At 42.8% G+C, this 21,889-nt stretch overlaps 1 protein-coding gene across 7 annotated transcripts in view; it reads left to right on the top strand.

The window, feature by feature from the left end:
* Positions 1–21,889, top strand: part of GRB10 (growth factor receptor bound protein 10) — a 642,351-nt gene that overhangs the window by 107,320 nt on the left and 513,142 nt on the right. For all 7 annotated transcript variants that reach the window (XM_085607304.1, XM_085607303.1, XM_085607300.1 and 4 more), the window contains exon 2: positions 397–486. In XM_085607304.1, the coding sequence (XP_085463430.1) occupies positions 439–486 (48 nt within the window). In that variant the 5' untranslated portion in view covers positions 397–438. The remainder of the gene's footprint in view (positions 1–396; positions 487–21,889) is intronic.

Below are 21,889 nucleotides of genomic sequence, written 5' to 3'. Positions count from 1 at the left end.
TGATGCCCACAAAATATTCGAGACTGCACATGCTCTGTCCACAGCCGAGCACTAAAAAGGAGGGAAAGTGAAATAAAACAATTGCCTATGATCACACAATTTGGTTAAGTGGAGAAACTGGGATTAATCCAAGGTTTTCTGGTCTAAATTGTGCAATTCAGCCACTTTATGTATATGCGTTGATTCACCTACACTTGCGCCGCCTCCCTTCCCCGATCCTCCTGACTTCTACCCGGCTGACATCAATGCAGCCCTCTGTCACGTCCGAGACCGAATGTTTTGGCCACAGGAATGTGTCGGCTAGTATTTATGGAATAGCTTAACGAAGTGAAAGGTATGTGAACATTGTACATCCTCTGCTACAGGTTTGATCACTTGATTATTCTTTCTTTGCAGGAGTTGACGGACTGAGAGCAGTTGACAATACCAAAAGAGCAGATGGCTTTAACGGGTGGGCCGGATCAGTTTTTACTCCCTTATTATCAGGTATGTGTCTCTTTTTTTGGTATGGGTCACTGATGGACCCAATTTATATTCAATGAGCAGAGCTGAATGTTATGATTGCCCATAGTCTTCAAGGGGGCAGGGGGAAGTTACAGACCTTGGACACAGTGTACTTGCCAACTGTGATTGTGAGAGCAGCCATCTGTCCAAGCACCTGTATAAATTCGCAAAGCAGGTAGTCCTGAACCAGTGAGTTGCATGCATTCGCGCAGTGGTCAAATTAGGAAATTGAACCACAATGCTTGCAACAATTGCTAGCTTGCAAGTCAGAGTTTGCACCTGGAGTCCTAATTTGTCTTTTCAGAATGAATATTCCTACTATCTACTAAGCTGAGAAGATCTGATTTACGAAGCAACGCGATAACTTAATAAAATGGCGGGAAAAAAGTAAACGCTTGGTATCGCTGAATTCGCAAGGGTTTTGTTTTCGTACAGTTTTTGTTGGCAACTCTTGTTTTGTTCTTGGAAATTCTGATTCCCGTTCCAGGGTTTCTGAGAAAGTTTTTAATGGTTTACGATGTGGTTGACATCTTGTGAAATCAAAAATAAATCTTCAACGTGGCTTCACTGCGCCGATCTCCTCTGAAGACTTTTATTTCTCCCCATGCAGGGTACAGTCTGAACTATTGGCAGCGAGTCGCCTCTGGGTCTGTGCGATTGCCCTAAAAGCAATTTGTCCGCCTTTTGTTAGTCATCACTTAACAGTGGTCAGGTGGCAGTTGCGTCTGCTGTTTAGATTTAACACAAGTGGTTGGCACCAGTTTCACAAACTGGTATGCAGATGTGCCATCCCAGCGTTTTAAATGTGTAACAATCGGTGGTAATGAAAAACTGGGAGGCTTATTACTCTGTTTTCATTGAATAGTCTCCCACTTGATCTCGTATTGCTTATTTGTTAATTCATGGAATGTTTTCCACCTTGTGTGGTCCCGAAGTGGTTGGTGTTGGAGGCTGTGGCATGCCTCTATCGTGGGCTGCTTTATTTTTCTGGCTTTCTGTAAGCTATTGTTTCTGCTTAGTCTTTTTTGTTTTTTGTATGTGTTTCAATGTATGTAACATTTATAACTCTAGAATTGCTTCAGTCGTGCTAGGACCGTTTTCTGTGACTTATTTCTAGGGCCACGAGTCCCAGACCACGATTAGCCACAGGTAAAACCTATTGCGTTTTTATTTGTTTATCCTTGTGTTGGGGCAAGCATCAAGACATTTATGGTTTTGTATTTGCTACAATCTGGTTTTTAAACCATTCCTTCTGGTTACATAGAGACCTCTTAAATGATTAATCTCAGAGGTTTTGTTCCCTTTGTTAAATTGCCGGTTAAATATCATTCCTTTAAATTTATGGTAAATGATTGAATTACTTTTCAGTTCTCAGGGAGTCCAGCCGCTCTTTGTCAGCTTTCTGTTTGACACTGCAATAAATCATGAAACCCTTCCTCACGGTTTCAAATGGAATCATTCTTCAGGCAAAATCTCTTCGACTTTATATGAATGTATTTGTTTTTCAACACCTAGAGTCGAATAAAATTTAAGTCCTGAACAGTAGTTTCCTTTTGGAGAGTGGAAGGCACATGAGGGCGACACTTGGTAAAAGGGGATTTGAAAGGAGAGAGGAATAAAGAGGTCTCAGTATGTTCAATATATCAATTTGTTTTTAGAAAACTTTTTGTTTTTAGAGGAGTGTGAAAATGGTGCTTCAAAGCTTGCTTTGTCTTCCACAGTAACACTTATAAGTTCATGATACTCCCTACAAGACACAAAGTTAACACTGATCTTTTTGGCCATTCTGACGTGAAATTCTGCAATACCCTTCGTGTGTGGTGTGTGTTCAGTTTTTTTGAGTGATCTAACCAGATCCCCTGTTCTTGTAGATTTCATCTGTGTCCGACTAGTCTCTCAGGCAATACAGTGTTTAAAGAAGTTGTTTTCCTTAGTTAGAAATTGGAGACTCCGCATAGGTATGACGTGACGGCACTTCTGCAAGTGATGAGGATTCAATAGCGGTCAGATTCATTTAGAAGGTCAACTTGAAAAAGAGGAGGAACACAAATCACTGACTGGTTCATTTATAATGCTCTTTGCATTAACAAGCTTATGCCATTATTCTGCACTAAATAAAACCTTAGTTCCTTAATATACAATGGTGAGACGGCTACATTATAGTGTACACCTATTTTTAGAAAGCAGTATGTAATCGTTTTTGGTGGAGCAGGTGTGGGGGGGGGGGGAGGGGGGAGGGTGGAGAGAGTCGCCTTCTCCAAAAAACTTCCCAGTCATGTCATGTTGAGAAATGTCATGATCTGATCTGTTTAAATTTGGGCTCAGCAGCAGTCTGGCATATTCACTAGATTTCTTTTTCAGGGTAAATATTGACTCAGCCTATTGGTTAGCCATGTGTTTCCTTAGAACCCTGGCCTCTTTTCTCTACAAGGAAAATGCTCTCTTCCATTTGGAGTGTCCTGTTCATTGCATGGTCATGGGGGAGAACCTCGTTGTTTTTTGGGGGATGATTAAGACCTATGGTACAACTTACAAGAGTTTATATATCCTGCTGTCCTGTCATAAAGGCAAATGCTGCTCCGTCCATATCCAGTGGGACCCCATGGTGGGGTAGTCCTTACATTTGTTCAATAACAGCTGCTGGTGTGTGGCATCTGGACAATTTGCTCTGGAAAGTTTGGGTTTAGTCTTTCAGGAATTGTATCTGTGAAACAGAATAGATCTGAATCTGGCCTTATGTGAGACCTTGTGCGGGTGTATCTGATAGACTTCTAGCCACAGATTAGTTACCTTTGAATTCCCCAGGCGTCGGACTACATCCAGAAGACTTTTAAGCAGTAACCCTGTGGTACAGCACTGTTCAGTTCTACATCAGTGTTATTCATTCTGGAAGCGACCTGCACAGTACCTAAATGGGTGCCACCTTGGCGCACTGTCCATTTGTGCACCAGATAGTGCTGATCCGAGCTACCTCTCAGTCACTTTTGACTGGCCTTTTTCGACTTTTTGTTGACCCTTTTCTGTGATTTTTCTCCTGGTATGATGTAATCTATGAAAACGGCTAGTTTCATACCATGTGGGGCTTGTCGCAAGCAAATGTCGGTGACAGACTCCCGACTTGGTGTGTTTTTGGTGTCTGGAGCAGGGGCATCACTGCTGCACCATGCACCCAAAGGTGCTGATGGAGCAATCACCTCACGCCAAACGTCGTTAGACTTAATTATGTTCAAGGTCCTGTTCGCATGGGACGTCCAGTAACTATTCCTGGAGCCAGTCTTGACGTTCCTCGTTGCGTTCAAAGTCCTCAACTCTGTTAAGTCACACATGAAGTCAAAGTCTTAGCATTCTTGGACTTAGCCATGTCTGTCAGTCATCCAATGAGACAAGGGAGCATCATCCCTCTAGTCCTGTGAATTGGCGGGGGGGGGGGTGGGGGTGGGAGTGGGAGAAGTTACACCGAAACCTGTCCACCCAGATCTGCGACTGGGGATGCATGTTTAATTCCGCATTCCGTCCATCTGTTCTTTTTGCATTTATTTATTGGATAGGCCTGAAGCGGGAGATGTTTGGATGGGGTCTATGGACCCTTGTAGAGTGGAACCAGTTGAGGAGGACCACTGGTATGAGGAACTGGGTGAGGCCAGTGGGTTAAATGCCTCACCTGACACTGGTCTGGTTTTTCCCCTCTTGTGGCTAAAGAGGAGGGAGTCTTCTCTGCCATGGTGGTGTACAGGGAGGTGGAGGTTCTGGATCTTAACCTGCCCTCCATGTCAGTCAAACCTAATGTTTTGGCAGAGGTGCCTCAGTCGGGAGCTGTTCTCTACCTTTTTCTCATTTAATGAAGCCCTTGCAGATGACCTACTTGACGCCTGGTCCTTGCCCTGCACAGGGCCTCCTGTGAATGGGACAAGTGCCTACAGCCAATGCCCCGCTCTTGGGGATTCCAGTTTCCTTAGCTAGCACCCCACCCCGGGGAGCTTGGTGGTCAAAGTCTCCTCATCTCGCAGTCAACCTGGTGCATTCCCTACCACTCCACCAGAAAGGGAATCCAAGAGGCTGGACACCTTTGGTGGACTTGAACATTCTCTTACCAGTCTGGCACAGCGGTTGGTGAACACTGCAAGCCTATTGCGACATTCTTCTGGGATTTGGTTGCACAAGTGCTGCCTATGGTCCTGGAGTCCTGAACATATACTCTCAGAAGGTTGCTGATGGGAGAGATGCAGCAAGGTTTTCCATCGGGTGTGAACTTGACATGACCAACAAGCTAGGCAGAGCAAGTTCGTCAGTGGCCTTGTAGTACCACATCTAGCTAAGAACATCTGTTCTTTTTTTGGGGTGAGGGGGTTCCCTCATGGACATGCCATTTGATGGCTATTGCCTATTTGGAGACCAATCTGGGTCAGAGCTGGCATACTTGAGGACAGCAGAACAACGGCCAGGTCCTTGAGCTTGAGTCTATGGCCACTCATCCACCTCAATCAGCTTCTGACCCTTTCGTGGCTATGAAGGGGGTCTCTAGCAATGCCCATACCCTCCCAACAGGCTTCCCAGTTTTTTTTGTGGCAGATGGTGCAGGTCCCTGCGACCCTCCCATCGGTTAGGCGGCCAGCGGTTTGGTCAGTCCACCACCTTGTAGCCCCAACCAGCAGCCGCTGCCTCCAAGCTTTGTTAGTCCATCCTTAGACCATCATGGTCCCCCAGTAGGAGGTAGGATACTCCATCACCTCCCCCACTGGGGGTGGTCAGTAACACCCGACTGAGTACTACAGATAGTTCAAAGGGGTGACTCCTTCCCCTCTGTGACACCCCCTCCACTCACTTACGACCAGCTGACACAGGACCATCTCCTTGCTCCATCAAGAAAAGCAGGCTCTCTAGGCCAAGAGAGCCATAGAGTGGGTACTAGCATCAGAAGTATATTGTGGTTGTTGTTCCTGCTACTTTCTGGTGCCAAAGAAAGCCTGAGTACTCTATCGTATCTTAGATCTGCACCTTCTCAAACTCTTAAAGGAGAACCTCAAAATGGTCCAGTTCGCCCAAGTTTTGTCTGTCCTGGATCCGGGAGATGTGATGGTAGCGTTGGACTTGCAGGATGTGTATTTCCACATCCCCATCCTGCTAGCCCACAGATTCTATGTGCGGTTCATGGTGGGCCACGAGCAATTTCAGTTCACTGTACTCTCCTTCGGCTTTACCAGTCCTACTTAAGTGTTCAGATGTTATGGCGGTGGTCAAAACTAATCTACGGAGGTCAGGGATTTCAGTCTTCCCCCTTACCTCAACAACTGATTTGTTTAAGGCAGGCGTGCCCCAGGACAGTTTGCTCCCACCTTCAAACTATGCCGAACTTCACTGGGGTTCACGATCAACATGCCAAAGTCACACCTGACTCCGTCTCAGACGTTTCCTTTCATCGGAGCTGTTCTGGACAGTTTTGGACCTATCCTCCTGAGCAGCGAGTCCAGAATATTCGGGCTATGATGCTGTTTCAGCCTCTATTCTGGAGTTTGGTGCAACTGTCTCTGAGGCTGTTGGGCCTCATGGTCTTCTGCATCCTGCTAATGACTCCTGCCTGCTGGCATATGTGGGCTCTACAGTGGGACTTGAAGGTCCAGTGGGTGCAGCATCAGGGGAATCTCAAACATGGCCCAGATCTCAGAGGAAACTGCAAAGGATCTGCAGTGTCTTAACAAACTGATTGGGTCAGTGGCAGACACCTCTTCCTTCCCCAACCAGAGTTGACTATAGTGACCAATGTGTCACTTATGGGCTGGAGTGGTAACTTTGAGGTGGGGACCAGAGACCTCTGATCTCCACCTCAAACAGAGGCCAAGCTTCACTTAAACCTGTTCAAGCTTTGGTTGATCTGATTAGCGTTCAAAGACTTTCTTCTTTCGATCAAAGGAAGGCTGGTGCAGGTGTTCATGGACAACACCACTGCAACAAACTGGACACCGGGTCCACGACCCCGCCCTGTGGCCCTGTGCCTCTGGACATGGCTGGATCATCAGGGCATTTCCCTGGTGGTTCAACACCTGGCGTGCTCTGTGACCAGAGTGGACAAACTCTTCTGAAGATGCCGAGCGGATCACAAATGGCATCTCTTCCCCAGAGGTGGTTCAAGATCTTTCAGCAGTGGAAAGAGCCTTGGGTATATCAGTTTGCTGCCATGAGAATGCGCAGTGTCAGCGGTTCTGCGCTCGGAGTTCCCAAGGTGGCTCTTGCTTAAAGCAGCTTTTCGTCTCTAGTGGAGCGCTGGCCTCCCTTTTTAAGCCTTTCCACCTATATGGCTCCAGCCCAGAGTTCTCAAGAAGATCATGAACGACTGGGCCCAGAGTCATTCTTGTGGCTCTGGATTGGGCACGGAGATTCTGGTATCCTGAGCTATTGACCATGATAATCAGTCCTGTCAGGAGGATCTTATGTCACAGCAATAGGGCAGGGTCATGCACCCGAACCTGAGCACCTTCATGCATGGAGATTGAGCAGCGACAGTTTATGGCATTCAACCTTCCTCCCTAAGTCTGTTTTAGCTGCCAGACTGCCCTCCCAAAAAAATGCATATGCCTTCCTTCGGGAAACGTTTGTATCCTTATGTGCCTCTCACAATGTAGACTCCTCCCCCATGTCTACACCTCACTAGTTCTTTTGTTTCCAGCAGGACTCTGTTTTGGGCACAGTTAAGGGTTACCCATCTCCCATCTGTTTTTAGGGTTGCCAGATCAACTTTATCTTTGTCACCGATTGCGGCTAGGATCCTTAGAGGCCTACATGTTTTCACCAAAGCACTTTATCATGCCTCAGTGGCACCTCAACCTGGTCCTTAATGTCTTACGTGTGCCCCTTTGAGCCTTTACACAATTGTCCTCTTAAGCTGTTGACCAAAACTGCCTTTCTAGTGGCCATAACATCGTCCAGGAGGCTCATCGAGCTCCAAGCGCTCTTGGTGCACCCTCCATATACCACCTTTTACCCAGACAAACTGGTCCTCCAGACATGTGCCCCTTCCCTGAGAAAGGTTGTCCCTCATTACCATGGATTCCAGAACAGCACCCTGCTTACCTTCTTTGCTACTCCGCACTCCAAAGAAGAGGAGAGACTCCACCGTCTGGACCCAAAGAGAGCAGGGTTAAAGTTTCTTGCCTTTTGCCACAGTCAGGTGAAACTTCTGCTTGTATGCAATATATCTACTCCTACATTTTAGGAAAGCATACTTAGGCCTTTTCTTTATCGAGCCTTCACTGTGGCCATTCCAGATCCTTATTGCTTTATTTAGTGGGGCCTGTGAATGAACAGGGCGAATTCTGTGGTAAGATCTTGTCAGGAACGCGAATGTGTGATTAGCTGTAGCCCCATATTAAATGTTATCCCGTACCTCTGTTTCTATCAATGGTCTGCGATTCCATCTGTCCTTTTAAACTTGCTAACTGCTTATCCGAGGGCAAATAATCCACCAGTCAAACCTAAAACTGCAGCAGTCCATAACCTTATTTTCCTTGGCTCTCATGGTGGTCTAATGGATGGGGGGCATTTGGCAAGTGTCTCAAAATCTGCCCCATTGTATAAGGATTGTTGTCTCTAAGATGCTCGCTATGATATGAATAGGCTTTCCTGTTTTCAGTTTCTATTTTTGGTAAATTCTGGTGGGGTGTTTTCAGTGTTTTCCACTGATTTCAATACCTTAAAAAAAAAAGTGGTTACACATTATCGCACCATTCAATACAACAAACTGTGTTTTTCCAGTGTTTATGGAACTTTTTGCTTTTATTATTGCTTGCTTTCTGCACTAATAGTGCACGGTACATAGACCGTGTAGGTACAGTGTATATGAGGTCCAAATGCATTTTTACAAATCAAACTTATCATAGTACACCGTACAATAGTTCTTCAGTGAGTGTTTGGTCATGCACGCTCACTCTTTCCTTCTCATGTAAACTCTTATCTGTGAAAAGGCCCTCTCCATTGGCACTGGAGACCGGCAACACCAAAGTAGCCAGTAGACAATTTGCTAACTCTGGCACTGGCAAAGCTTTTCATGCCAATACTGGTACACCTGAAGTTTGTGATTCTCTTTGACAGGTTCTGCAACATGTGCATTGAACTGGGCACATATTCCTTCAGTTTTTGAAGCTGTCAAAAATTTGGCAGCACTTTTGAAACTCCGGAGAAAATTTCCCTTTACAGAAGGGATCTATAACCTGTGCAGAGTACCACAGAAAGGCCTCATTGACTTCAAATGTCATGGTTGGTGAAGGTATGTTTCTCATACATTGTAAAATAAATGTTCCTGAATTGCTCCTCAACATTTCTTTGCTTACCAAGTGGCAAGCACTCTAACATGGAACATGTTGCAGTGCCAAAGTCACTAAGGGCCGTATGTATGAAGCGTTTTTCCCGTTCGCAAACGAGCCGATTCTCAGAATGGACCCGTTTGCGAACGGGAAAAAATCATTTTGGGATGCTTCTTCCCAATAGGGAATCGCAAAAAATTACGATTTTCTATTTTGCGAATGCATTTAAAGAATCGCAATTTTGGATTCCTCAAACGAAACGCAGGAAGCCAAAAAGATTTGCGACTTGCCTTTAAGGAATCGCAAATTACCACCATCTTCAATTTGGTAGTAATATGCGATTTCCATTTAAAATGCACTTTTTTGCATTTTTCAAGGTGCCATATGGCATACATGCGGGCATGTATGTGTGCCACATGTACACACTTACCTTTTAGGAGGTGCAACAGGGTGGCCTTTTGGCCCCTCATCACCCTTGAAATTGCATTCGCAATTTGCGAGTACCTATTTGGTACTTGCAAATTGCCAATGTCTTCCAATTCATTCCTGTGGAAGGCCCATAGGAATGAATGGGAAGGCATTCCCCAATAGCGAATCGCAATTTGCGATGCACAATTAAGGAATATGTAGGAATTGCTATTATTGCGAAACCTACATTGCATTTTGAAATTCCATAATAGCGAATCGGTACAATTCGCTATTATGGAATTTCAAAAGCAATTCTTCACACATCTGGCCCTAAAAGTGTCACCCAGCTTACTCTCAAGAAGATGTTTCACATCTACACAAATTATGTTGAACACTTAGCAGACAAGGGTGTTTTCAGACTCTAGTTTTTTTAATTATGTCCACTACAGCAGTCATGCATTCCTGTAAAAATCTAAGAATGCAGTAGAGTACTTTTTCATCAATATGTGACCTTACATCTTCACATTTCTTGCCGCTTGCATCATCACTCAGCAAAAGTTCTGCAAACGGTTCGCACATGGATAATATAGCATTCATGGCCTCTAGGAGTGGGAACCACCAGCTAAGTGACACAGTTGGGATGCCACACAAAGCACAAAATGATAACTGTGTTTTAGTTCCCACGCATAACAGTGCACCAGAATGGACTAAAGTCAATAGCTTTCTTCATTAACTCTGAAGATTGTAAAGATGCTTTCAGATTGCCATCTAACAAGTGGCAAGGATCTCTTACAGGAAAGCACTTCAGCTCAGGTATCAATTTTGACAGGTCATCACAACTTTTTCATATACGTAGCTGAATCACTGCAAATACAAACAAGATCACTTAATCTTTGTTGAACTTGGTAAGAACTTTTTGCAGCAGCATTCCAAGTGACCGTGCATTCCATGTTTTCCAAAAGTCTGGTGTCCTGTTTTCACCAGTATCCCAGATGCTTTGTGACTGCACTCTTTTCACATATACCCGTTACTATACCTTGCATTGAATGTTTAAAGCCTGGGGTGTTTCGTAATTCACCTACTATCAATACTGACTCACTAGAAAAGGGGGCTGATGTATCAAGGGTTTTTACCCATTCTCTGTGGGTAAATGTGATTGCACATATTGAGAGATTCTTATGAAACCTGCATTTTTCCTATCGGTGAAAGACTCAAACGTAGCCAAAAAAATCTAATCTGATTTAGATATTTCCTGATTCTTTACAGTTTATAAAATAAACACCTAAAACATGCTTCTAACCCCTGTATCTTTAGACCAAAGACCACAAAACTGAAAAAAGGATGAAGAAACAATGTTTTAGTGACATCCTTAAACAACAACTCAAGCAGAATGTTAGCCCAGTCTTTCTTACTGCTACCTTGTATGACAAAGTTGCATTGTATTGGCCCATTCAGGAAGAAATAAAAATTATTCTTTCACTCGCCTTTTCTTTGAATGTCATTTAGTTTGTGGTTGTGCAGGGGTTTTTTCAGTGTTTATATGTTTACACTGGTGAGGGCTTTTTCCCCTTCCGGTGGGGTTTTATCAGTTATCATAGGTTTAAACCTAAAACCGGGCAGCCTAGATATGAAGTAAACAAATGCATATGCTGGTTCCTAATTATGGTGTCCAGGTGTCACCTTGTACAGTCAACCCAGGTGTATCACCAGATCTGTATAATATTCTAGTACGTGATAAGGAAAGGAGCCTGAACTGCATGAGACAGCACTGATTCTTTGCTAGTACTAACTAGAAGGACTTGATATCTGAATCCCCACTCCCTCCCCACCTCCCCAAATCTATACTTGTATTGACTGTGGTTCAGAATCTGACTCCACAACAACCAGTTTAAAATAATGTATCGAAGTGGGGTAAACCATTGGGACTGAGGATCTATACTCATGTTAAACGTATACGTTGGTTACGTTCCCCGCCCCTTACCCCCATATTCTACATTTGCTGACTAATTTGTGTGGGCGTTTAGCATCTCTACAGTATATATTTTGGGTGTTAATCTCCCAGAGGATGCCATTTTGTCCGTGTATTGAGGACCATTGGGACTTTCTGATTAAATCCTCACGGGATTGCTGGGTTACCTTTGGCTGGTCCTCCGTTTCACTGGACATGTGTGATGGTGTCTGTTTAGCATAATCACTGGATACATCCGTGTGTTCTGGTGTGGTTGGCTGTGTTGAATCACATAAGGTGGCAGCTACCTCCTACAGCTTCTATCTTTTTGTCTGGTACTCGTTTTAGCAAGGATGACTAAATCTGCCTTTTATGTGTGCTATGCTTATTTCTTCCTCTGAGGCTTTCTTTGGGCATCAAAAACCTGGTGATTAATGGAATACCTGAGTTGACCACCTCAGTGATTAAGCTCCGTTTGGGCTGTGCCACTGGAACTAATATATACCTGGCGTCTGAGCTGAATAAAATTAAACCAGTTCTGCTTTGCTTGTATTCCGCTTCAGGAAGGACCTGGCCTGGCAATTCGGGATGGACTGTTCCCATTGGAGCAGGTTCAAGACTGATATGCATATGGCCAGGTGCAAATTTAGGTGGCATGGTAGGCAAAAAAAAATTGGGATGCGGCCCAGGGCGATTGCCAGTAGCGGAGACTAAGTCTGGCATTTCATCCATCACTGTTTTGATACCCTTCGTCTGTTTTTGGGCATAACCTACTTTTCTGATGTTTCCATTAGTTTTGTATCTTATCCCAATCCCATGCTGCTTCTGATTTGGGAAAGAAATAGGTTTGTGTCATTTATTTGGTTGACTAGAGTAGTGCATATTTAAGGCCCATGTCACAAAGTTTACACTTTATTAGTACACTGCTTTTCTTGAGGGGGCCAACAAAATGATCCTTTGTTATAGAAGGTAGCAGCACGAAAGACTGGTCTAAAATTCTGCTTGAGTTTTGTTGTTTAGGGATGTCTCTAAAATAAGGTTGGTGCTTCCCTTTCTTCCTTCTAGTTTTATGTACTTGAATTAAAGGTGCACGCAGGGCAGTGCTTAATTTGTAAAATATGAAGTGCCAGGGCTCTGAACAGGAGGCCACTGCTGCTTGCACCACACATCGCCCTTGTCAACATTGCCAAAACCACTACTAACCATCTCTCTTGCATGTAAATGTGACCGTTCCGATTATTCCAGGTCCCCAAAGCTAAAGGTATGGCTGGGGAGGCAGGTATTAGCAATTTTAATGTATATTGTATTCCTAAACTACAGTTCTGATCAACATCTAAATGAGATGAGCAGCACCACCATGTGTTGGACTGTTCCAAGTATGGTGTTGACCATTAGGAGCCGGTGCCGAGCACCAGAACGCACAGGCTGAAATTAAGCACTGATGCAGGGTTTGACAGCATGTTTTAGGGCTGATCTAATTATTTTACAAACAGAGAATATGGGAATATTAACACACTAAACAGATGCCCCACAATTTCTTTTCATAAGATTCCCATTCAAAGTGTTCCAGTTCTTTTTATTTTCACTTGTATACAAACTCCAAGGTTCCAGCAGACAAACATACAATTAAGAAAAACAATGCATTAGTATAATGTGCTTCCAAGATACATGAATATCCTAAGACTGAAACCCTCAAAAGTATGCAACACCCCAAGGTTGAAAGATGCCTATAAAAATATACTCTCTTCCCAAGGACAGCAACATACACACCCAAGAGTGGTTTTCAAACCCGTGAGCCTCTAGCATCAAGTGTTGTGCACATAAAAAACGTATCTACAAAAGATACAAAAAAAGTGTGAATATACAAATGTACATCCGAAGCAACTGCAATGTAGAGCCAATCTCATTTTTTCTTGTTGTGTGGTGCACCTCTATCTGTGTTGGTAGTATATCTTGTCAGTAAATGGGTATGCAGTCCCTATAGAGGTGGAAGGGAAGTACTTCTTTCTAACTGGCCAGAAAAAATAAGGAACCAGGAGGGTGGTTCCTTATTGGATTAAGAGCCCTCGCACACTCTGGGAGTCACGCTTTATCATAGGGCTTTGCTTGTTGTCGAGCAAGCGCTAGAATGCTCGTCTGGCACCCTGCAGGGGGCTCTTTGGCCGAGATCTTTTATCCAAAGCCGTATGTTAAGTGTCTGTGTAGGGCCCTTGGTGTAGATGTGCACGGAGAGTGCAGGTGACTAAAAAAGGGATCAGGTGGATCACAAGATTAAAGACTATTCAATTAGTTTACCTGTCCAATTAAAAAAAAAATGTGTGCTACCCATGGTCTCTAGTGGCTAACATCATGAGGTCAACAATGATCTGTTAACTATGATCTACATACACAATGCTTGGAACCATCCGTATATAGCATGTGATCCAAGCAGTAAAGTGTTCTCCCAAAAAAATACACCAGATAGACCTGATTAGGCAAACTTATAGGAACCTAATATGAACTAGTGTTTGAGAAGAGTTTCATCTTCAAAGGCTGCCATGTATAAACAGGCCAGACTTTGCTCAAATGTGCTGCCCATAGAAGTCCCCTGGGTTTTGTTATATTTGGTCACCATAGTGGAAAAAGTTTTCAGTCTGCTAGTGTAGTGCGTTCCATTATGAAGCTCACTGGGGTTCCAGCCGTCCAATTTACAAAATGTAGGGCCTTCTACACTTCTAAAGTAGCGGTCTGGGGGATATTGGTATAAAGGGTCTCCACGTCTAGTGAGACAAGCAAGTCGATTTGGTATGTATCTGGTGTATCTTCAATGAACCGGAGTACATAGTGGGTATCTTGCAAAAAAGGAGGTTGTTTTCACTAGGGGTTGCAAATAATAGTCCCAGAACTTGGATAAGGGTTCAAGTAGGGAATCCATGCCTGACACAATCGGTCGGCCAGTTGGCGGGTTAATGCCTTTATGGATTTTTGGGAGGACATAAAAGTAGGGAGTCCTCGGTTGGGTATTGATTAGGAATTCCGCCTCATGCTTGCTGAATCAGTTATTAGTCTTTGCTGTAGAGACCAAAGAAACAATCGTAGTGCTAGGCAGTTTAGTGGGTTTGGTAGCCACCAGAGTGTACCATGTTAGCTAGCTGATGAATGCATACAGCATCGTAATCCGCAGTCGACATGATGGCTATGGCGCCACCTTGTCTGCCTGTTTTATGGTGATCTGCGTGTTGTTTACTAAGTATTTTAACGCTAATCGTTTGGCTTTTGAGAGATTCTGGAAGGTAGAACCACTCCTGTTAGAAAATTTCTTTCAGGACTTGGTTAAAAATGTAGTGCTTCAACTGGTGTCATGTTGCTCGTGGGAGTGAACCTAGAGGGGTCCCTTAGACTGGAGTCTGTACGTTGTGGTGTTGGTTTGTCTTGGAAATTAGCTTTCAGTCTTATCTTTCAGAAGAAATTGTGGAGTTCACAGTTCTCCCTGAAGTTGTCAATTTTAGGTGTAGGCACAAACCCCAGGCCTTTCTTCAGGACTTTAGTCTCTAGAGCAGTTGGGGGTCTCTTGGACAGGTTGACAATTTGTCTTGCCCGTTCAACTCCTCACGAGTACCTGCTGTTGTGGGGGCTCTTGCCACTGGACCTGTTGTCCTTCTTTCCCCTCGTCCTCTGCCCTGTCTAAAAAGGACTGGTTGAATTGATGAGGGAAGAGTGGTTGCCCTTGCGGGAAAATGGGGTATTGCCAGAATGGTGGTGCCTGAAACATTGGCATCCTGTAATTGTGAAATGGCACTAGTGCCTCTTCTGCCACCCCTGAAGCTCATACCCCAACTGTCGGTACTTGAATAACTATTGGATTAGGAAGATTTTCCTTTTCGGGAAGAATGGCTCTCATCCGATGAAGTATCTCCTACTGTGGACAGTCTTCTTTGAGGGAATGTGATACATTTTTACTTTGTCAATTTTCTTTATAAATCCTTCTGAAATGTATTGATTTTTCACCTTCCGCAGATAATCCTTATTTTCTGAGATTTCCTTATTAATCTCTTCCAATCTGGTTTTGTATGCTGATAGTTGGATACTTGTCTTGAGTGCCCCATCTGCTATTTGAGTTCTGATCAGTATTGCATCACCCAGGGGTTTGGAGGTATTAATGATCAGTATTAGCCAGTCCCTAGTGCACTTCCAGGCCACCTGGGACATGCTATTCAAAAGTTTGCCTCTTCAAGGAAGATATGGGGGATATTGGACATCAATAGTAGGTTGGGTGAGATGTTTGCCCTTGGGTACTGTCATGATTGCACCATGGAGCTATCTTCACCCATTGTCTTTTCACTACTACGCTGATTTCCAATCATCAGATTGACTGACCGATGGAGTTGTTCCGTCTATCCCCAATAGGGAGGGGGGTCTTAAGGATCTCAGAGACCATGTCGTCCCCGAAATCGAGCCCCTAGTTCTCCTCCATTATTGCGCTTTGAATAGGTAGTGTGTAGCTGAGGTCAGTAGGAAGGTGAAGAGGTGGAGGTCTTTGGAATGAAAAATAACATGTAAAGTATCGTGTTTACTTGGACAAGTGCCAACCGCTACTTGCAGTTAAGGATCCCACGGCTGAGCCACCATACTAATAATCTATTGCAACAAGGGGGGGGGGGGGATTGACCAAGAGCACACGAAGGTCCAGCATACATGCTGCAATCGAATACCTGTCCGTACATGGGCATGCAGTTCCTATAGAGGTGGAAGGTAATGGGTTTTGACAGGCCAGAGAAAATAAGGAACCAGAGGGGTGGTTCATCATTGAATTAGGAGCCCTCGCACACTCTTGCGAGTCCTGCTTTCTCCTAGGGCTTTGTTCCTCGTCGAGCCGGTGCTGCAATGATTGGGCATTCTCTAGGGGGCTGTTTGGCAGAGATTGTTTGTTTATCCAAAGGCGTATGTGAAGTGTCAGTGAAGGTCCCTTGGTGTAGATGTCCAGGGAGAGGGTGTAAATGTAGGTGACTAAAAAGGGATCAGGTGGATCAAAAAATTAAAGACTTCACTGAGTCCGCCTGTCCAATTAAAAGAATGTGTGCCACCGATGGAGGCAATGATCTCTAGTGGCTTATTAATATCATGAGGTCAACATGTTTCTTCCCTAGGTTAGTCAACGATCTGTGGTAATTTTTCAGGATCAAACAGGTATACTATGATCTACACAATGCTTGGAACCATTAGTGTATATACCGTGTGATCCAGGCAGTAAAGTTTTCTACAAAATAAACACCAGATAGACCTGATTAGGCTGGGTGATTGGAACCTAATGAGGCTAACCTATTCGGGAACAATTAAAGAAACTTCAGTTTATACAAGGTAATGCAATATAAAACCGGGTAGCAATTGGAATGCTTAACACTGTGGGAGCACATGGTGTGTGATGTATGGTCCGTGTACTGTTATGACTTTAGCTAGTAAATTAGGTGCGATCTGTTAGAGGGCAGGGGTTATTTCTGGTAGAGCATGAACATTTTTGAGAACCGTGTGGATACACCTGTGGATGACATGGGAGGTTTGTTTGTCTGTAGATAACATAGGATCAGAGTACCTCACTTTATTTGCCACTTTGGGATGGGGCTAGTGCGCCTCGTACCCCCCACCCCCATGGTGCTAGGTATCCTCATTTCATTGGTCGCTGCTCAGCTTATTGCTTGATTCTGTGAGGCTACTACAGTTTCTTTTCTTGCTAGACCGCTTACTGTTCAGATGTAGTATGCTGCCCATGTGGGCAAGCACTTCAGTGTGCAACATAGGGGTAGTAAGCGCTATATAAATAATACAATAAATCAGGCTGCTTTTCTATCAAGTCAGTATTCATAGCCAGTCCACTGCCAAGCGTCCCAGCTTGAAACATTCAGTGCAAGGTGTAGTGAAAGAGTACGGTCGCCATGCACATGGTATAGTGGTGAAAACCTTCCACAAGACATTCCACATACCAATAAAATTATTAGCTGATAGGTGTCCCATTGTGTGTGATACCATCAGCTAATTCTGTCCTTTTACCCAACTTCCGTACTGTTTTTTTGAGACTATAGTTACAATGTTAATAGCAAAATGTCAAGTCTCATTACAATTTGAGATCTGTTAAAAGGTCAGCGTCGACTTAGATATTTACCATAGGAACACTTGGCAGCTATGAATGTCCACATAACAGTAGTCCAGCAAAAAGTGCAGAAAAGCAGAGATGAGCGTAATAATGCAAGTTAAATCGTTTAAGATAAAAGAAGGTTCTTTATTTATAGAGCATCTCATCCATAGGTGAGGTAACCACTCCAGCCCAGTTCAAACGGCCTCTGACCATGGAACATACAATATGCCATCGCTGGGCTAGAATGCCCTTGCATTCTAAATTCCTTGTATGCAAATACTGTATTTAAATACAACAGTGTGTATGCTTTAAGTACAATGTTTCAGGTGCCTTAGAATGCAAAGTACAAATGAATCTGGTGTAATCAAAATTCTATAAGATTCAGAATGTACTATGCTGTTGGCAGTGTTGTATACCGCTGCAGTGTCTTAATATTCAGTAAGGACTAAGTAATTGGGCCCTCAATTGATTTCAGCAGTTTGTTTGTTTATTAAAACATTTGAATATAGCACTCCTTTTTTTTTTTTTTTTTTTTTTTTTTTTTTTTTGATCCAGTAATAGTCATGTAAACTAGAGAGCCCTGCCCGATTGAGTGAGATGTAATTAGAGTGCCATACACAGGCTTTCTATGCAGAAAACAGCCTGACCTATGTCCACTGGACGCGCTGCCAGTGGGAAGACACTAACCACCCTGTATGACTCTTCATTTTATGTTAACTGTACTTTATTTATTTTTTAAATTGCTTGTAACATACATTTTGTAAACATTAAATAAGTTGAAATTACTTTCTATGATTAAATTCTCTAGCTTTACCCATTATTATCTTTATGTATTAAAGACATGGCAATCATGATACACCTAAAATCAAATGTATGACTCCTAAAATCAGATTACCAAGCAATAACTATATCTAGCAGTGGATAGTGAACTTCCTCTTCCTACCTTTCACATTTATGACATAAATGCTATGCAGTTTAAATATTTTTGCAAATATCCACTGTTTCGATAGCTCTTTATTTGGATACATAATCAACTTGGAAGAAATATAGGATCTACTATGCTTATTTCAGATCTTTTGCAACCCTGAATAAGTATGCTTTCAAATTTGATCTAGAGTTCAACGACATTTGTTCACTTCTGCTGTGTCCCTTGCAGTTAATTGTGAATCTGTATTGCTCAGATCTCAACCCTTCTTGAGTTTTCTTAATAAACTAAATTTCCAAATGATCCTCTCAAGCAGACAAAGTATGGTAGCATGCTCCTTTTTCTTGGAGTAAACCCCCTATGTTCCACATGCTCCAAGACTGAAGTATTGTCCACAATTCTTTTCATTTCAATTCACATGCAGCAAACCATTCTTAATACCTCATTAAGTAAGGTGGTGTGTATTTTCTTACATGTATGTTTCTTAGGTCCGAAGTAAACTTGTCAGTTCATGTAAAGAGCTAACAGATGTTTCAAAGCTAGTCATAGAACTTTCCAATGGATATAACAAAACAAAGAAACGGATAAAAAAAGTTTTTAAATATTGGACAAATCGTTGTATAAAAAATAACATAGTGTATACAGAAGCTAAAACAAATACCCAAATGTCAATGTTAAACTGGATACATAAACACTTCATTCCAAAAGTCACACTTTCAAACGGCATGTATGTACCTTCATACAGTGCAGGCTCGACATTTGCATGCATAGATTTATCTGAGGTCCTATTCCTTTTTATGCCTGCACAGTGTATTCTCACTTGCCTTCCAGAAAAAATAACTCTAACGCAAGGTTAAAGAAACCCAGTAATGAGCACATCCATAGTCCATATTATAACCCTTGACTCGGTTTTAAAATAGCTTACCACCATTGACACACACTATTGCAGGTTTCTTATTTGCCATGCTGTTGGTAGGAACTAAGGACAAAAGCACTAACCATAAAAAGTAACCTAAAGCATCGCTGCTCAAATAACATTCTCGAATAGCTCCACTCCAATATCAATAAAAGATTCAAATAGAATCAATATCCACCTAAATGAATTGCAGTGGCCCACAATACAGCAATAGAGTAAATACAAGACCCATACAAGTTATTAAAGTAATATCTGAAATGGCAAGACTGACACGCGTTCTATTTACTAAAGGGATCTTGTTTAAGAATCTAATCAGATGGGAAAAGGTAGACGTTTTGGTACTTCCACCAGGCCATACTCCTAAGAGCAGTTTAGCATTCTACGCATACCTGTAAGGTGTAATGCTTGCTTTATGACCTATTAGCACTGAAATGCGCATGAGTAATTGATGAGGAAAACTGGTCGCCAGTCTGGGTTTGAAAGGATAAACCTGAAAAGCAGACGTATGCTCTCTGATCATTTACAGGTTTGAGACACAAGAAATGAACCAAGATGTATCCTGTTGATTATATTTATACTGTGCTATTCATAGACCGCAGCAGCATGACTTAACAAACCAGCACCGGCATGGCCAGTAGGCTTCACCTATCTGAGACCTATTGACGTTGTCAATTTCTTTTTTAAAGATGTTGCACAGTAGAGTGAGCTGCTGTGCACCATGGCTTAAAGTTAATAAAAACGAATAGCTATTGCGCAGACAGCGTTGACCACGCCAAAGTCTCCTTTAAAAAAAAAAAAAAAAAAAAGAGGAAAGCACAATAGCTCCATGTGAGCTTTTTGGCTTTCATTTTTAAAGATTGTGTAAAGTAAATAAGAACAAAGTGATATGGCGTGTCCAGCTCTTTCCGTCATAGAGCTTGTTGTTTTGAGGCAGGTGGGGGGGGGATGCAAAAAAGATGCGAGAGGGTATCGGAGGGAAGGAAACCAGTGACAAAACGGGGAAGTGGGAGGGGCTAGGCAAACTAGGACAGTAGGAGGGATGGGAAGATTTAAATTGAGCCTGCAAACACATGCACTCTTATGGAGTGCCTGACTAAAAGATAACCAAAGAGAAAGTGGAAGCAGCAGGGGGCCCTGACCAATGATAAGCAAGGGAATGAGTTATGTAGGCTAACCAATGGCAAGTAAGGGGTAGGCTCTCAGCCGGTTTATAAGCTTTAAAAAAAATAAAAATGTACAGTAGCTTTCACTAACGCATATGCACTGTAGGTGAACTTAAAATTACTCTTACCCACAGCAAGAGTCCCTCCCCCGACCCAGTAATTCCTACATACTTGGTTTTGTACTTAATATTAAATCGAAACTGACCTATTCTCTAGATCAACATTTGTATCTCCTGAAACTCAAACAGGAAATAAAAACAGAAAACAAAGTCAAAATCTATAATTTTGTAATTCGATGTACCCAATATTTTCATACTTCTTTTTATCATACATGTATGTATTCCAGCCCCAATACATCTGTTTAATAAGTGAGATTAGAAGAAAAGTGCAAAATGATCATATAGCTTATATAATTTCGATACAGCTTGCTTGTCATTTGCCTCTTTCTTGGGCTCATTCCTTGGCAGTAATTCTTCAGACCTATAGGACAAGATGCCATCCGCACTTGTAGCTTTTGGTATCTAAACAATGATTTATCTAGTGTATGTATCCGTGTATCCGGCACTGTGTCTTCCCAATCTCCCTTGCCCTGCGCACACCCTCTCCTTCCCGCCATTTGGTACAACCTGATCATGCTCTACAAAATGTTTTTTCTTTGAATTGTTTGTGCGAGATTGAAATGTACAACTGTTGGATATTTGAAATCCAGATTCTTTAATGCTCATAAAGGTTAGTGAACCTTTCAAGTAGGGAGCTTTTGGTTGGACACCTTGTTTGGCTAAGATACACTTGATATACTCCCAAATGTTGCGTTTCCACTGATCAAATCTGATTTAAGATTTTGGTTTGATTAAAATGTTGGATGTTTCAGCATCAGTCTCATCAAACTTCCTGCATTTACACTTCCCACATTTATGGCAACCCAAAATGTTTACAGCAAGCCAGCTTCTGTTCCTATGCCTCAAATCGAAAAGTTTAACTGGAACGAAGGTAGTAATTGTAGGCTTTTGTTGTACGGTTTCTCTACCCGGAGTCATATTCCCTCTTTTCCTCCTCTAAAGGGTAATACTTTGTCGCCTTAGTGCTGTAACTGCGGAGTCTATTACAGGTTACCTTTGAAACCTCCACCTGCAGTTCTTCTAAGGAATACTTGTTTCACTGGCTGTAGTGATGGACTTCAGTGGGAAAAGTTTTGATATTTCCCCCAACCTTCCCCCCCCCCAGATCGGACTAATCCATTTCAGCATCTTCCGGGTTTTTCAGATATAGCGGCATGTCTGAGCAGCTGGGTTCTACAAGTAGGTCGTAAGTGTTTAGTAGCTCTTCAGCGACCTATAAGTAGCTCTCCAATGTGTAGCACAATCTGATAGCTGCAATGCTTTTGTTGATGAATTAGGGTCGTTTCCAAAACTGTAAAGGATATATTTAAGGGTAAACATGTGTATTTTCATAACTGATGGTTACTGTTTTCAGAAAAAAATATTTAAGGCAGATATAGAAGTGTTACTTCACGTTGCATTTGGATACCTCTTTACTGATGGTCGTTAATGGGTGTCGGGGTGGCATTGCATATATGATGAGACACAAAGGCATTCAACATTTGGCTGGCGACCTTGCCTGAT

The sequence above is a fragment of the Triturus cristatus genome, chromosome 5_2, assembly GCF_964204655.1.
Source record: "Triturus cristatus chromosome 5_2, aTriCri1.1, whole genome shotgun sequence".
In the NCBI taxonomy this organism is placed as follows: Eukaryota; Metazoa; Chordata; class Amphibia; order Caudata; family Salamandridae; genus Triturus; species Triturus cristatus.
The sequence above is the reverse complement of the archived record's forward strand: the minus strand, read 5'-3'. Positions and strand labels throughout refer to the sequence as shown.